At 44.6% G+C, this 16,371-nt stretch overlaps 1 protein-coding gene across 6 annotated transcripts in view; it reads left to right on the forward strand.

Moving 5' to 3' along the window:
- The window catches only part of ARHGAP21 (Rho GTPase activating protein 21), a 102,584-nt gene that overhangs the window by 69,550 nt on the left and 16,663 nt on the right, over positions 1-16,371 (forward strand). For 3 of the 6 annotated variants that reach the window (XM_072154131.1, XM_072154127.1, XM_072154128.1), the window contains exons 7-9: positions 2,527-2,556; positions 3,573-5,427; positions 15,939-16,112. In XM_072154131.1, coding sequence (XP_072010232.1) covers positions 2,527-2,556; positions 3,573-5,427; positions 15,939-16,112 — 2,059 coding nt within the window. Of the gene's footprint in view, positions 1-2,526; positions 2,557-3,070; positions 3,236-3,572; positions 5,428-15,938; positions 16,113-16,371 lie in introns of those variants that run through there. The other 3 variants (XM_072154130.1, XM_072154129.1, XM_072154132.1) reach the window with 2 other exon arrangements.

A 16,371-nucleotide genomic window follows, 5' to 3' on the forward strand; every position in this document is an offset into this window, starting at 1 on the left:
CGTAACTAGTGGATAGAGTCGCTGCCCCTGTAAGTAATAAGTAATCCTCATGTGATGCTACATGCGGCTGCACTGACAATATTCTCATTATAATCCTGCAGCGGCTGTGGGTGATGTCTATGTCTTCAAATTAACATTACTGATTTTTCACGCTTTCTGTGACCTCTCCTGCTCCTGTTTTTCACATAATTTTGAGATGATTGCACAGATAACACGTTGCATATACTCCTTTTTTAATCTGTGAACGGACTGATCTCATGGCCGCTGCTTCGTTGACTTGTATGGGATGAGTTGCTGTAACTAGGAATCTATACATTTCCAGGAGGAATAATAGAGGGATATTACAAGAAAAAGTCCTGTAGTAACCGAATATGTAGCCATATTGCCCTCGATAGCAGATGAAACGTTGCTGGGTCGTGACTTATTCATGATAAAGAAATTGTTTTGACTTTTCATTAATAGACATTTTTCAAGGGTGATCCTGAGCCCGGTGTGTACACGGACACCTGTAGCTCATATACGCTTGTGTCTTCCTCTCTGCGACGCTCTGCGGATGAGTCGTTTTTACTGTATGAGTATTCATGTGACCAATTTATTGTGAGATTAGATGCCATTTAATCCCACTCATCCTCTGATTTAATGGATGCCTTCTCCGCTGCCGCCGGAATGATAAATCCCTACTACTTCTCAATGTGAAATAGTAATTCACTTGATATATTTAATGTCATCTGCTGTATTTTAAATTTACGTAGATTAAACGGGGAGGTCCCACCTTCATATTCATCATTTTTTTTTACATGGCTCCAGTGAATCTAAGATTAAAAATTTTAGCTTTTGATTGGTAAATCTAGTTTTCATACAGCTCCTGTTAAAGAGGAGGGAACAAACATGTGCATCTCCATAGCAACAGACTGCAAAATGGATTGTAGTCGCAGTGTCTTTTTTTTTTAACTTTTGGCCTTGTGACCCTCTATTCCTATGCCCTAAAAGGAACTGGGGATGTTATAGAGGTACAAGCAGTCCCCGGGTTACGTACAAGATGGGGTCCGCAGGTTTGTTCTTAAGTTGAATTTGTATGTAAGTGGAAACTGTATATTTTATAATTGTAGAGCCAGACAAAAACATTTTTGGCCCCAGTGACAATTGGAGTTTAAACATTTTTTTCTGTAATGGGACCAATGATTATCAATAAAGCTTCATTACAGATACCTTACACCTGATCATTGTAGTCTGGGACTATAGTAAAGCATTCGGAGAGCTTCACTAGAGGTCAGAGTGGTCCGTCTGTAACTATGGGTTGTCTGTAAGTCTGGTGTCCTTAAGTAGGGGACTGCCTGTACTACATCCCAATAGCCAGACCCTTCTGGAGGTGTTGTTTGATCCATGCATAGTCACCACTCATTGGCTATGTAAGTACCATAGTTGACAATTGAGTCTTTCAATAGGTTTTCTGGCTGCTTTTATATCCCCTTCTAGAAGATAACAATGTAATATGGTTCCTCTAAAAGTCAAATCCGGTTTATAATCCCTATTCCGGTTGATCTTATCAGATCCATACATTACACAGATGTTGTAATCCCCTATTTGTCCTGTAGGGGGCACCACAGGGAATTTGATTACTTCTAGTCTCCCCAGATTCTGATAAGCAGAATTTTGGAGGTTTTGGGAAATTTACGTAATCTCTTCTCAGTGGAGCGGTGATTAGAGATGAGCGGGCTCGTTAGTCTGGTTCGGCCGGCTAATTCCTAGGGGCTTCAATGTGCCAGATTGGCTATTCAGCTGCCAATCTGGCAATATGTCCGGGGTCAGGCATCCGGACCCGATCATCGGGTCTAGTTGGGAGTATTTTGGGGCAGTACATTGTAGCTATATATGAATAATTGGCTAGAAAACCTTATCTAACCTCCGTTGTGTAAATTTAGCGCTGCCTGCTGGGACTTGTAGTCCTACCCATCTGTGTACGTATACGCCATGCATCCAGATAAACGCCTCCCTGTGCATTGAAGAAATCTCGACTGGGTCTTTCTAATTTTAGCTGGAATGTGGAAAAGGGGGCAGCTCGCAGTCAGCTGAGCCCCCGCTCATGATTGTACGGGGGAGCCGCACTATTTGGGATGCATAATAGATGATTGGTTTCGTCATCTATAAGCTGCAGCCGCTGAATGCTCCGGAGCTGTGATAGCTGGGAAGAGGATCTGTATCCCGCCAGCCCCGGCGAGCTACATGTTGCAGAAGACATGTCCATAAGCGTTTGGCTCCGTCCTCCTCCTCCAGCAGACGAGAGCCGTCCATGCAGTGACATCCGCGCGTGTGTGAGACCCTGCAGCCTGAGGAGGAAATGGGAATGAATAATCCCCTCCACCGCCCTGGCCATTTCTTTTGGTAGCTTCCACAGAATTCAGCGTAGATGTATTTTTAGCTCTCTGTAGCCGGCATCAATGTGACAACATCATTCCGTCTTTTTTTTACACCATTAAGCGGCTTTTTTTTTTTTCCCCTTTTTACTATGCTTTATTTCCTGCCCAGCTGCAGTTTCCAAAGGAGATCACAGCTCTGGTAAGATGCACAGAAGCCATGGCTCTCTATGGCATGTCATATTTTTTAATTTGAATATGTCTGACATCCTTGCTTGGTAACACCGGAACTGGTTGTGTGTATATATGTATGTGTATATAGCAGTGCTTCGTGTCTGTGCCTTGTAAATGTGGATTTGCATGTGCTGCCTTTTTTGTATCGAATATATATAAATATTTTATATTTTTATTCTGTTTTATCTTATGTTTTTATTTTTTGTGCAACGTTGTCTATGCTGCAGGAGGTTGTCAGCCTCGCCCCTGCGATCACTAGTTACTACTGGGTTAATGGTTGCACACGTTGGCTGTGTAACCTGCAGGCTGGGCTCTCCTGCAGTAAGCATGTCACGGGCGGTAATCCGATACCACACCTGTACTATATAAATACCTCCGGACGCCTATTCCTTCTTCTTCCTCGCTGCATCGGCAGGCAGTGCAGTCAGCTTTTTTTTTTTCCCCCTTGCATAATCGCTCCGTAATTTTTTAAAGAGAAGATTCCGATGCTTGGGGCTCCCCTCTAGTGGGTTAAGTCTTCTGTATGTTGGACTCGTTTCTTTGCCATGATCGCCGAGGTGCATTTGGATACGCAAGGGACATGGGTAAAACGGGCCAAATTTAGTTTAACACTTTTTCGGAGGAGTCAGTCTCTAAGGCGGCGAAAGGTAAGCCCTCCGTTATTGTGATGGCAGGAATTGTTTGTCATAATTTCACTGGACTAAAAAAAATAATAATTTTTGTTATTAATAACCGGTGTAGATGTTGTGGATTTTTAATGCTTTGTTCCTGCATGAAGCTTGGCTGATTTATTTTATTAGATTTTTTTTGTAATATTTTTGTATGATTTACAACCCCCTTTGTATGTGGTAACTAAATCAGTATGGACATCTGCGTTCTGTAACACGCTTACATTTTCAGGTGCAATCGTGGCTCTTTGTAATTTTTTTTTTTTCCCCCACTATTTTATTTCTAATTTCCTAATTGTACCTTGTCTCCATCTAGGCATATTCCCAAGATGCTTACCTGAAAGGAAATGACGCCTACAGTGGCAATGCACACAATATACCCGAACCCCCACCTATATGTTATCCCCGTGTAAAATCGGCACCTTCGGTGATGGCTCAACCGGCTGAAGTTTCAACCCAAGCAACGTCTTTGGCTACACAACCCGTCCGGCCGGTAAGAACGTCAGCGCAACCAGATAGAAACCACCGAGTGGAAATCCAAGTGCCTCCATCGCCACCAGATATTGTGAAGACGAACACTGCTGTGTGCGTCTGCAATGAAGCTGTAAGAACTGTTATCGTGCCTTCTGGGAAGGCGGTAGAACTTGCTTCAAGTAGACCTAATAGCGCTGGCCCATCACACCGGGTCGATCCTTGTGCACTTGTAAAACCAAGGACCACGTCTCCACCCTCTGGGGTACCCCCTGTCATGTCTATGGTAACTAGACCAATTGATGGTGGGCTTAAAGGCAAACCTCCAAGCTATGGAGGATACGTAGACTCTCTTTGCAGCCCAAGGGCGATGGTCCCAGGTGAGGAGTCACCATCTCCTACTAATCATTATTCTTCAGCTTCTCACCAGCACATAGACTGGAGAAATTACAAAACCTACAGAGAGTACATAGACAGCAGACGTATGCAGATGTATGGCCACAGAACCATACAAGAGCGACTGGACAGCCTCAGAGCAGCATCTCAAAACACAACGGACTACAGCCAAATTTCTCCCATCCGCGGTTCAGTTGAGATCCGTCGCCGAAGTACATCTCACGACAGAGTCCCTCACTCTGCCCAAATCCGGCAACGGAGCATATCTCAGGAAAGGCTTGAAGACCCAGTCATTGTGAAAGGTTGGAATGACTGGCCCCGTAGTGCTTCCCAAGACGCTCTCACGTCACCAGCTGCTGTTCCTAGGAGCAATAGATCGGGGTCATGTGATTACCTTACAAAAAATGCCGATCACTACATCGGTGATCCTCGCGATGCAAATGGCGACATAAAGCACAACTATAAATGGACTGGATTTACAGAACAAGATGACCGGCGGGGTATTTATGATCGATCTAGACAGCATTCATTTCACATGTCCCTTAAAGCCCCTAATTTTCCTGTAGGACCTGTTGTATATAGTACAGACCATAGGCGACGCGTTTTGGGCTCAGCACATCCTCTGCAGAAGGTTCCTTCTGACATGAAAGGTTCTCCAATCTCCAGGAATTTTCAGAGTTCCTCCGTCAGATACACTTCTCGGCCACCTGTATCCGAAAGAGCAAACTTTTCACTCTCTAAGGCGAACTCTGTAAAAAGTACTTCCTCTTCCTCCTCCTCTTACGGACCTAAACCGTTTTCTCTTAATATGAATTTAGATGACGCAATCATCAAAGACCAAAAAGCAGTGAACCACATAAGCAGAAGCGGGCCATTAAACAAACCGAAACCATCCCCGACAGAGGCCGCTCATAACCTACATCTGGATTCAGTCATCAAATCTCCCATTGCTGCTTCTTCACCGATTCCCACCAGACCTGTGAAACAGGTGACCTCTACCTCCGACAACATGGACCTTCAGAATGGGCAAAGCCCGACCACCAAGGTCCTTAGTCCGGCTGCAGAATTTAATTCGGTTGATCCTCTGGTCTTAAGGGATAAATCTTCGTCAGGTGGCCAGACCCCACAACTTTTACGGCCACAGTCCTACATCTCTGCCATCAACGAGCAGGAATCTGTGACGGACACCACCTGCTGGTTACCCAACGATGCCCGGAGAGAGGTTAAGATCAAAAGTATAGAACAGAAGAAGGCATCGGGATCCAACTCTCCTAGAGACTCATTGGCGTCCATACCTTTCATAGGTAGGTGACATTTTTTGTGAACATTTTGATGTTTGATTACTTGTGTAATTGGAGATTTGTTTGGTCTTGTGATGGTATCTACACCCTCTTCCATCCATCCATCCATCCATCCATGGTGAGATCTTATGTCATCTAGATATTTGCTTCCCAACCACATGTCTTGATACCAGCTCTCCATCAGATATGTTGTACAGATTTTCCAGGTAAAACCGGTGTGCCTATGCCTGGATGTACCCCGGGGAAGCTTGCACGGCAGCCGGTTGCGTAAGCATCTTCTCCATGACCCATATTATGTAGAAGTTGGGCCCTTCCCTTTACCCTCAGAGTCTTATCTGTTATTTGCTTGCAGACTACAGTAGTATATGACTCAGCTGTTTAATTATTGAGTGGGGGGGGGGTCAAAGAATCACACATTGCCACCTAAACGGCCCCTCTCCCTTGAATGAAAGATAAAATTCCATACACTCGGGGTTACATAGTTCTAGCCGGGCGTTTACTATGATTTGTATCTAAGTTCAGTGTTGTAGGCAATGTCCTGGGGGAGGTCATGTTGAGGAGGTCACCCTTTCGGCTATATTTGAGTCTATAATAGTTATGGGGGGGTGGAAAGCTGGGGGTGGGTCATCTAGTATAAATCAAGAGTAGTAAATTTTATTGGACCATGGTGCGTTGGGGGAGGGGTGGGGCACGGCTAGATCAGTTTTGCTTTGTATGTGTCCAGGGGAGGTTATAGATCCTTATGGACCCATAGAGGGGGTTGATGAACTTGGTAGTGTATGAAGAGTTGTCCAGAGGCTGAAAGACTTGGCTGCTGTCTTCTTAAATCCGCTAAACACCTGACCATGACCAGTGTATAGTAAAATCCATTCACCTCTATACAACGGAGCTGCAATACCGGCACAAACCATGGTCAGTTGTGGCGCTGTTTTTGGAAGGAAGCAGCCATGTTTTTCAACTTTCTGACAAGTCCTTTTAAAGGACAACTACCACCAGGATGAGGGATTGCATGCAAATGAGCCTGAGGGGCTCCAGGCACCATTAACACCTATGGAGCCTGGAGCCCCTTGGGCTCATTTGCATACAGTCGATCATTCTGGTGGTAGATGCCTTTTAACTAAATGCTCTTTGACTTTTTAGCTTGAGTGGTGGACTATCATCAGACATATAGCCGCAGGAAAGAGGGGGACGAAGGTCATTTTGACCCAAGTAGGAGGGGCTTGGTTCATGGGGGTATATCAGCCTGGCCCTAGTAGTGGGGGATATCATGGACTGTACAGTGGCGATGGGTTATGTCATCATGGGCAAGCCATTGCCTTCCTTTCATGTTTCTCAATGCCATCAGTCTTATAAAATGAACCGTTCTCAGTGTCCTCCCCTCTCTTCTTGAAGACTCTAAGGTCCACACTTGGCAACTCCGCAGTTGCACTTTCAGACCGGTCCTCTAGGCTCCTGATTGGCGCTATTGTGGGTATCCACTTATACAAGCACCCTAGGAATCGGTAACCAGTAGGGAGCGGATTCCATCTTAATCAAATGCAGTAAAGCAAGACCTCTATGCTGCAAAATGACCTCAGAGGATGACGTCAATCCTGTGTTGTGCACTTTATGGTTGCGGATGTTATTGAAGACTCTTCGCAGGGTTTCAGCCCACACTGTGCATTATTTATGTGCGTTTTTACAAGTCGTGAGCACGACCTAGGAGTGTGTGTAGCCGTGATGAGTATTGTCTTAGCACGTCAGCCTGGATTGTTCATCCTACACATTACCCTTAACGCTTCTGTTATGATTGTTTTAGATGAGCGCTCGTTAGCACATTTATACCCTGTGCTTCTTATATATGGATAGAATTTAACTATTTAGTGTATGCACATAGCAGGTGAGATCGCCTTTTCATACAATGGTGCATTTGTTTTGCTCCCCTCTACAGTATTGACAGTAGAAGAAAATTAAAGGGATGTTCCCATTTCAGCAAATTAATGTTTATGTATTATAAAACCTTATACAATTTTCCAATGTGCTTTCTGTAGTAAATCCACATGGTTTTCTAGATCTCTGCTTGCTGTCATTCTAATGAAAGCTTCTATGTTTACTTCTAGTGGAGAGAAATCTGACCGTGGTCACACAGGTGCACGGCTCGTTAGTATCACATTGTGTGTGTGTTATAACGAGCTGTGCACAATGGTCAGATTTCTGTCCTCTGGAAGTAAGCATAGAAGCTTTCTATAGAGTGACAACAAGCAGAGATCTAGAAAGCCATGAGAAATCAATACAGTTTTCTAATATACTTTCTGTATAACTTTTTATTGTAAAAACATTAATTTTTAATTAAGCAACTTAAATTTGCTGAAATGGGAATACGCCTTTAAAGGGGTTGTCCATATTCAGTAAATTGATATTATTTTTGTAATAAGTTTATACAATTTTTCAATGTATTTTCTGTATCAATTTCTCACTGTTTTCTAGATCTCTGCTTGCTGTAATTCTAGAAATCTCTCCATGGTCGTGTGATGTTACACAGGTGCACGGCTCATTATATCCCTGGTGGTGTGATGTCACACAGGTGCACGGCTCGTTATATCCCTGGTCATGTGATGTCACACAGGGGCACAGCTCGTTATATCCCTGGTCGTGTGATGTCACACAGGGGCACGGCTCGTTATATCTCTGGTCGTGTGATGTCACACAGGTGCACTGCTAGTTATATCCCTGGTCATGTGATGTCACACAGGGGCATTACTCTGTGAAATAACAAGCCGTGCATCTATGTAACATCACATGACCAGGGACTGGTTTTTATCCACAGGAAGTAAACTATAAAGCTTCCTATAGAATCACAGCAAGCAGAGATCTAAAAAACTGAGGAATTGATACAGAAAGTATACGAGAAATTGTAGAACTTTTCATTACACAAAAAAATATCAGTTATTTTTGTGAAAGTGGACAACCCCTTTAAGGTTGCATTCACTTGTCTGCTTTTGCATCAGGACTCCATAGACTATTATAAGACTAAGCTGCGATGCTACACACAACCTATGAGCAGGTGTGGCACTATTTTTGGAGAAAGGTAGCCATGTTTTTCCAACCCTGACCCCTGAATCTTAGAAGAATTGTCCATGAGCCACGTTTGCACTGGTTTGATATGGAGGATACTTTTTGGTTTCTAGTCTGTTATGTATGGAGGGAAGAGTACAGCGCCATCACAGGTAGGATTAGGCATTACAGTGCTCTAGCTTTTGTAAGCCACATTTTCACTTGGTCCTCCTAGAGCTTAGAAAAGCAGTGCCACCCCAGTCCACAGGATGTACGTGGTATTACAGTTTAGCCATATGAATTCAATGGATCCAGGCATCTGGTTTTGCAAAATATGAACCATAAGCAATGTAAGAGAATATTATAGTGATCCAGATTCCAAAGAAAAATCCATTAATTTTTACAAGTCCCATTTCTTTAATGTTTTTTCACATCTTGGACTGGTTTTGATCCTCTGCCACCTGTACACGGAGCACCGGTCGGATCAAAGTCTTCCGGTGTCCGGAGCGCAGACGCGCGTGCTGGCGATCACATGGGCACGGGGCGCACACATCTGTTATGGGTTTATCCGGAATTCCTCCGTATTGCACGGCGTGACATGTCACCACAGGCTTGTAAGGTTACACAAAGATAAAATGTTGCGTAAGAAAAGGGGTTTGGCTTTTATTTAAAGAGACATTTTTCATACGTGTGACGGGAGGGGGGTGTAGGCCGCGCCACATGAGAGCAACCTTCTGCACTGTAGTGCCATGCCAGATAATGGTGAACGCACTCATTGATGCGATGTCACCAGCTTAACTCCTTCTCTACTCTACCATCAAAATCCATCATGATACACCAGAGCACTTAGATCCAGGCTCCGACTGTGGCAACCTTCTTATATTTGTTATCCATGGCCTCCTCCCTTCTAAAATCTACTTTTAAAATTATGCTAATGAGCCAAAACAGTTCTGAAACCCCTCTTTGTTGCAGCTTCACAGGATGTTACACTGTGCACACCCTCCTCCCCCTACGGTGCTGCAACTTTCTCCTCTGCAGTGAAATTACATCGGGTGAGGGGGCAGTGTAAGAGCCTGTGAATCTGCAGCACGGAGGGGCTCAGATATTTTTGGACATTCCCATAAAACTGAATGGAGAAGGGGACAAGCTTGGTCTGACGCTCCACCCTTAAGTGAGATCAGGATCTTTATGCCCCAATTATTGGGGGTCCTGTTCTCATGAAGATCATGAACTCACTTTTATGCGGAGCTGTGGCCGTGCCTGCCCCCTGCTTCACCATTCAGTTTTATGGGATTGGCCGGTGATGGCTCCTTTGGCCTCTCTCCTACAACTGAATGGGGAAGTAGGGGGCATGCTCCACCCAATAGTGAAATTGGGATCTTCTAATTATTGGGGGGTCCGGGGTCCCACCTGTCAGACCCTCACAAATTATGTTATCCCCTATCCTCTGTATTGGGGTGTTGGAAGGACAACCCCTTTCAATAAACTGTTGATGCTTCCTATAGGAGAGCTAATTTGCATAGTTTTTTCCCTAGAAGGCACTACATTATGTATGTATGTATGTATGTATGTATGTATGTATGTATGATCAAAAAGACACCTGTCCATCAAGTTCAACCTGTGAAGGAATTTAGGGGAAACAATTCTATAGAACATAACGGACAATGTTGTCCACTACTTCTCTCACATCCGCTGGGGTCTCTACTATACCTCATGGTGGCCCGACTAAAAGTACAAAAAGTTTATTGACAGTGGGAAAAATTGGGTTAAACCCCCCCACCCCCAAAAAAAGAGAAAAATCCGAAACATTTGCATGGAACAAGGAAACCGAAGCTGTCAAACAGGTTTTGCTTGTTCTGGATGTTTGGAAAAGTTTGCTCATCATTTTCCACAGAATTTCAAGATCTTGAAACAATTTTTTTGTATGTGTAATGTGTCAGGACCTGTCCCCCAATTTTTTTTTTTTTGGCTTTTGCACGGGTGTACAGTATGTCAGATGAGAGAAACTGCTGGGCCGGAGCTTCTCACGACCCGAAGTGTTGTTAGCCGAGTCTCGGGAACATCTGCATCCCACTGCAGGACACTTGTTCATCCCTAGGCCACAAGAATCTTATGTGTTCTCAAAAAAGCCCTCAGTGACAGATGTCTACAGTATATACAGCCCCTTTTATTGGGATTTGCCCCCCCCCCCTCTTGCATCTGTAACATGAAAGAAACTTTCCCGGCAAAATGAAAGAGAAAAATAAATCCTAAACCTTAAATCAACAAGGTCTGACTATAACACTCCTAGTCATGGTCGTCCGGGTGTCCTCGCTCGGCTCCACCATATTGCTGACTATATAAGCGTCTACATGAGAGGAGGAAGATTTATCGGTCAGGAGTCTGAGAAGTTGGGTGGAAGACGCCGATGGGCTCTTAGTGGCGGCCATATTGGCTTTTCTAGTAGTGAATATTGAGGTTCTGCGAATAGACTGCCCACGATCGAGGTTTTGTTGCAGCCAGCTACATCCACATGTATATACGGCCGATATACGTTCCCCATAGATGGCAATGGGCACACGGCGCCCTACGGGAGCAGTACGGTGCAGCACACGTGCGGCACCATACCGCTCCGTACCACGGAAAAAGATGGGACATGTCCTATCTTTCCCTGTAGTACGGCGCCGTGTGCCATATCTTCCTATAGAGAGGGGCGGGGGTGAGCTGCGCTCACCTCCTCCTCTCCCCGTACGGTACGGTACACCAGGCAGCGGCAGTGTGAATGTAGCCTTATCAAGTTTGCGTCGTGCACTTGCTGGAACGTCCAGCCCGAACACTAAACAACCGGAAGTGAACTGACGCAGACTTCCACTTGCTGAGTGTTCAGGCCGGACGTTCCAGAAAACGCACAACGCAAGTTTGATGCAGGTTGGATCCATCAAAGTGATTGTGGGCAATATTCCTGTTTGTTGGGAGTTTCCCTTGGGTTAGTAGACAAGTCCCAATGTTGGGCTCTCCTGAGCTTTGTCCCCAGATCATTTATACCCCAGTTGGAGATCTCAGAAGTGATTTACCTGGGCTTGGGGTACATGGCAATTTTTGACTGTACAATATTAAAGCAATAGGTGTTCAATGGGGATGTTACAACATTGATGTATTTTGTCTGGCGTTGGTCATGGCACCCTACAGGGATCCTATCTACTGATTGTAGCTACTGTGTGGAGGTCAGTCTGAGTCCTAGGAGGTCCTTTGTAGCTTTCAGGGGAGTGCAGGTCCTTCTTGTAGTCATCTTGGTCCACTGACTACAGTACCATATACATTCCTGCACAGAGAGGGATAGCGCCCCCTTGTGTGTGATACAAGATTACACTGCATTGTCATTGTCTCTCATTAGAACCAGGACACGTAAATGACTTTCCCGTCTCCCATTAGAATAAATATTACAGCTCTCTTCTCCGTCTGGGCGCGGAGGTGTTTGCTCTGCATTAGGCTTGTTATAGTGAGGGCTTATCTAACGCCGCCAGTCTATTGTGTTTTTGCCTCTTTGGTAATCCATGTCTAGGGGACGTGTGAGTTGGGCCTATACGTCATATGGTTATAAGTAGGCTGCATTCATAAAAAGGGTTGTGTCGTAAAAAGGGGGTGTCCTTCCGACCTCCTTATATACAATAACGGGCAATTATGACGTCTTCACTTATCTGCTTCATGTTGAATTATCGTAAAATAGTAAGACTGTCCTATCCCTGAGTTTTACCCCATTAAACTTGTAGCCTCCTCAGGTCGGGTATGAAATGTCCTTTTCTACAATCCCCCCCAACCCCCCCCCCCCCCCGGGCCCCACCATTAATCTGGTATTGATGACCCATCCTATCAATGTGAAACCTCCGCGTTGTCCTATTGGGCGACTGGTCTTGAAGCAATACTGTAATAACTTCTTTCAGGTTTCCAAAGGTGATTACTTTTCCCATTTATTTGTCATATTTTGTGGATGACTCCCCGGTAACCCTGACACAGTGCAATAAATCAGCCACCGGTGCCGGGCCGTGTGTGTGACAAGGTTCAGCTCCCTCCACACCTTGTTTATGTCTGCCGATCATTGAGTCACCACCCAGCACCCAGGTGCGAGCGTCACCCGCTAGACGCCGATAGCAAAGGTCACTTCATCATCTTCCCGATTTTTACAATGCAAAAAATTAATAAAAATGTGACGGACACATGGGAAGGATCTGGTGCCGCTCCTGCAGGCTCAGGGCTGACTGTATATTAATAGACGTTTCCACCTTTCATAAAACTTTAACGCCACATTCCTAAATTTGTAACACCTCAGGTAGAGAATTACAGGTATGTCTGCCCCATAAACTGGGTTCTAGAAGGTATGGGTGAGAAATCTAAGATACAGGCAGTTCCCCGGGTTACGTACAAGATCGGTTCTTAAAGAGAACCCGTCATACAAAATAACCCCCCTAAACTAAATATGTTTTCATAAACTGCCATTAGAGAGCATTGCCTCTATCCCTTCATTGTCCCTCTACATGCCTGTAAACCCAAGCAATGAGGTCCTAAAGCTGTATGCAAATGACCTATGAAATGTCCAATGAAGCATTAGCATATCCAAGCTGTCCACTCTATTCATGAGTGGGAGGTACAGCCACACCCCCAGTGCTTGACTGACAGCCTGTATAATGATGTGAGGCTGTATAATGATGTGCTTGCTGGTGGCCACGCCCCCTGCAGCCTGTGTGTGCATGTGTGTGTGTATAGGAGAGATACAGCAGCTCAGGTACTTGTGTAGCTGATGTCTGTGTCTCTGTGTATTAGGAGGATGCAGCATGTCAGCAGATGCAGCAAACACACTAGCAATGCTTTACTATACATTACACACAGACATGAGCAGGGGGAGGAGAGGGGAGGGGGAACAGGGGTGACATCACTGCCTCTGACCATGTGACCAGCCTCATTTACATGATAAAAAATAGATGATTTTACAATTATTAATGTATGAAATAACTAGATAAAGGCTGGGATGGATCCTTGTGAGCTGCTCCAACAGGTAGAGGTGACAGGACTAGTGACACAGACCTGATGACAGGTGTCCTTTAAGTTGAATGTGTATCTACCGTAAGCCGGAACTGTATATTTTATAATTGTAGCTCCAGACAAATGTTTTTTTCTTTTTGTGCCCCTGTAAGAGTTGAATTTTCAAAATTTTGTGCTGTCATGGGAACAAGGATTAACGATAAAACTTCATTACACTTTACAGCTGATCATTGCAGTCTGAGACTAAAGTTATAGCATCCAGAGAGACTGTACAAGTTCACATAGACTCAAGGGTTGTAGAAAGATTTTTTTGGGGGAACAAAAACAGCGCCACCCTTGTCATTGGCAGTGCTTTATTGTGTTTCCCTACAGGCGATGGGTGGTATTGCAACCTTGGATGAGGCTGAGCTGCAATACCGGCCTATGAGAAGGGTGGTGCTGTTTTTGTTCTAAAATAAATAATAATATTCCTCCTCCAACCCCTGACTCTACGTGAACCTGTACGGTCTTCTGGGAAATTGTCCTAATTGCACTTGTCGTGTAGTCGTACATCTCTAGACTTGCCGTCTGATTCACGGACTGCGGTTATCATTTAACAGCGTAATGTTGGGAAATTGAGTATTTTTGTGAAATACATAGTATAAAATGATTTCCTTGAGTCCGGATCTTGTACCAACTTGCGCTCCAGTCTGCAGTGCCGGCTTTGTGATGGGGTAAGGGGAGGGGGACGCGGAGCACAATGCATCTCTAGCACAGGCCAGAACAAAAGTCTACTTGTTACTATTCCCCGGGCTGGATGTGACGATGAAATCACCTCGGATGTGCGAGGACGCCTGCATTCAGCTCTCCGTTATTTATTACCTCTTTTTGTACTTTTACGTTGTGGCGTTTTACCAGTTCCCGGTGTGTGGGGTTACGGCTCTTTACCCTATGGACGTCGTTCTCCCTATGGTTCCCTATTGAGGACTCCATGGCACTTCTAGTCGTCGAGACCGGCGTTTGCTGGACTTGTTTGGACTGTGGAGACTTCTATGAAGTGTTAATTGAAGATGGCCCTGGTAGGTTGTCCTAAATCAGCGAGGATTCCGGAAGCACACGGACACATTGGATTCGCTCTATATAATAGCTGCCTGGGATGCACTCAAGAAATGGGGGGGGGGGGTCTTAATTTGCTCTGGATCAGATCAATAATGGTTGTGTCCGGTAGTTTGGATCTGAGCGGTAATACTGCCTGTAACCTGTGGACAGGTGTGGCGCTGTGGATAGAGAAAAGAAGTTATGTTTGTTTGTTCTAATTGTGAGCCATCGCGTAGATGGTCCATGTCCTCAGCCGTCACATCGTCTTCTCAGAATGGAAAGTTTGAATATTCTTTTAAAGGGGTGTTCCAGGACTTGTTATACATCTATTCCCAGTATAGGTCATCCGTTTCATAAAAGTGGGGTCCAATATAAAGGAAATGGGGCTGAGCTGCAGTACCTAGAATGGCCAATAGACAGTGTATGGAGCTATATCTGGTACACTGTAAAGGAGCCACAGCTTTGGTCCAAGGCTGCAGTCTCTTCTAAAGTCACATAAGTGGGACATCATCTTATATTTGTTATCCATGGCCTCCTTCCTTCCTTCTAAAAATCAACTTTTAAAATATTGTTACACTGTCACACTCCCCCTGCCCCTAAGCACTTCCTCACTCTGCCTGATGTGATGTCACACAATGGGAGTGGGGAAGTACTCCTTGTAACGCCCCCTTCAGGCTCATTAGCATAATTTTGATATTTAGAAGTGAGGAGGAATACTTCCAGAACTTCTGAAGAAAGGAAAGGTAAAAAAATCCAGTATGGATAAACCAGGGACACTTACCCATAGATCCAGGCACTGTGACTGTGGTAATCTTCCTATATGACACATGGCCGCCTTCCTTATTAAAATCCTAATTTTAAAATGACGCTAATGAGGTCAAGATGCTCCCGGGGGTCTTACCAGAGCCCCTCCATGCTGTAGATTCAAAGACTGTTACAGGAGCACCTCCCATTCCCACTGTGTTAGATTACAGCACACAGAGGAAGGGGAGACAGTATGACAGCCTGTGAAGCTACAGCATGGAGGTGCTCTTGTAACACCCAAAGAACCCTTTAGGCTTATTAACATAATTGTATAAGTTAATTTTTAGAAGGCAGAGGCCATGCATAACAAATATAAGAAGATTACCACAGTCACGGTGCCTGGATCTATCAGTAATGTCCCTGGTATATCTTGCTCTATTTTTTTTTAATTTTTATTATACTAGGTTGTATTTTTTTGTGTTTGTTGTGTTTATTACCCATTTTATTGTGTTTTTATACATTTGCGATTTATATTTTTGATCTCCAAAGCAAAAAGTTTCTTTGAAATCATGAGAAGATGTAAAGAAAGTGGAATATGTTAATGGTAATTTGTTGGAATGTTTTCTTTTCTCCCCCTCTTGCAGATGAGCCCACCAGTCCCAGTATAGACCATGAGATAGCAAACATTCCAGCCTCGGCTGTGATCTCCACATCTGTGCAGCAGCAGCCACCGCCGCCGCTCCCGACCATCACTACCGTCCCCCCCAGCCCCACGTCCTCAGCACCTTTATTACGCCGCCTCCACTCGCACGATCACGGTAATTTTACACTGGATTTAGCCTGGGTCTGTAACTACAATTCTTGTTTTTGTCCTGTATTTGTAACCGTATAATATCAAAAATTAGGGCAAAAAATCACTTTCATGTAACCTAATATGCAAAATAGGAACTGACCCGTTGGGCAAAGTGCACGCCAGGGCTGTGCAGGTACAGAACACGGATTTGATTTTGTTTGTTAAATGAAAAGTTGTACTATTTTCCAATATACTTGGTGTATCATTTCCTCTAGATCTCTGCT

The sequence above is a fragment of the Engystomops pustulosus genome, chromosome 5, assembly GCF_040894005.1.
Source record: "Engystomops pustulosus chromosome 5, aEngPut4.maternal, whole genome shotgun sequence".
In the NCBI taxonomy this organism is placed as follows: Eukaryota; Metazoa; Chordata; class Amphibia; order Anura; family Leptodactylidae; genus Engystomops; species Engystomops pustulosus.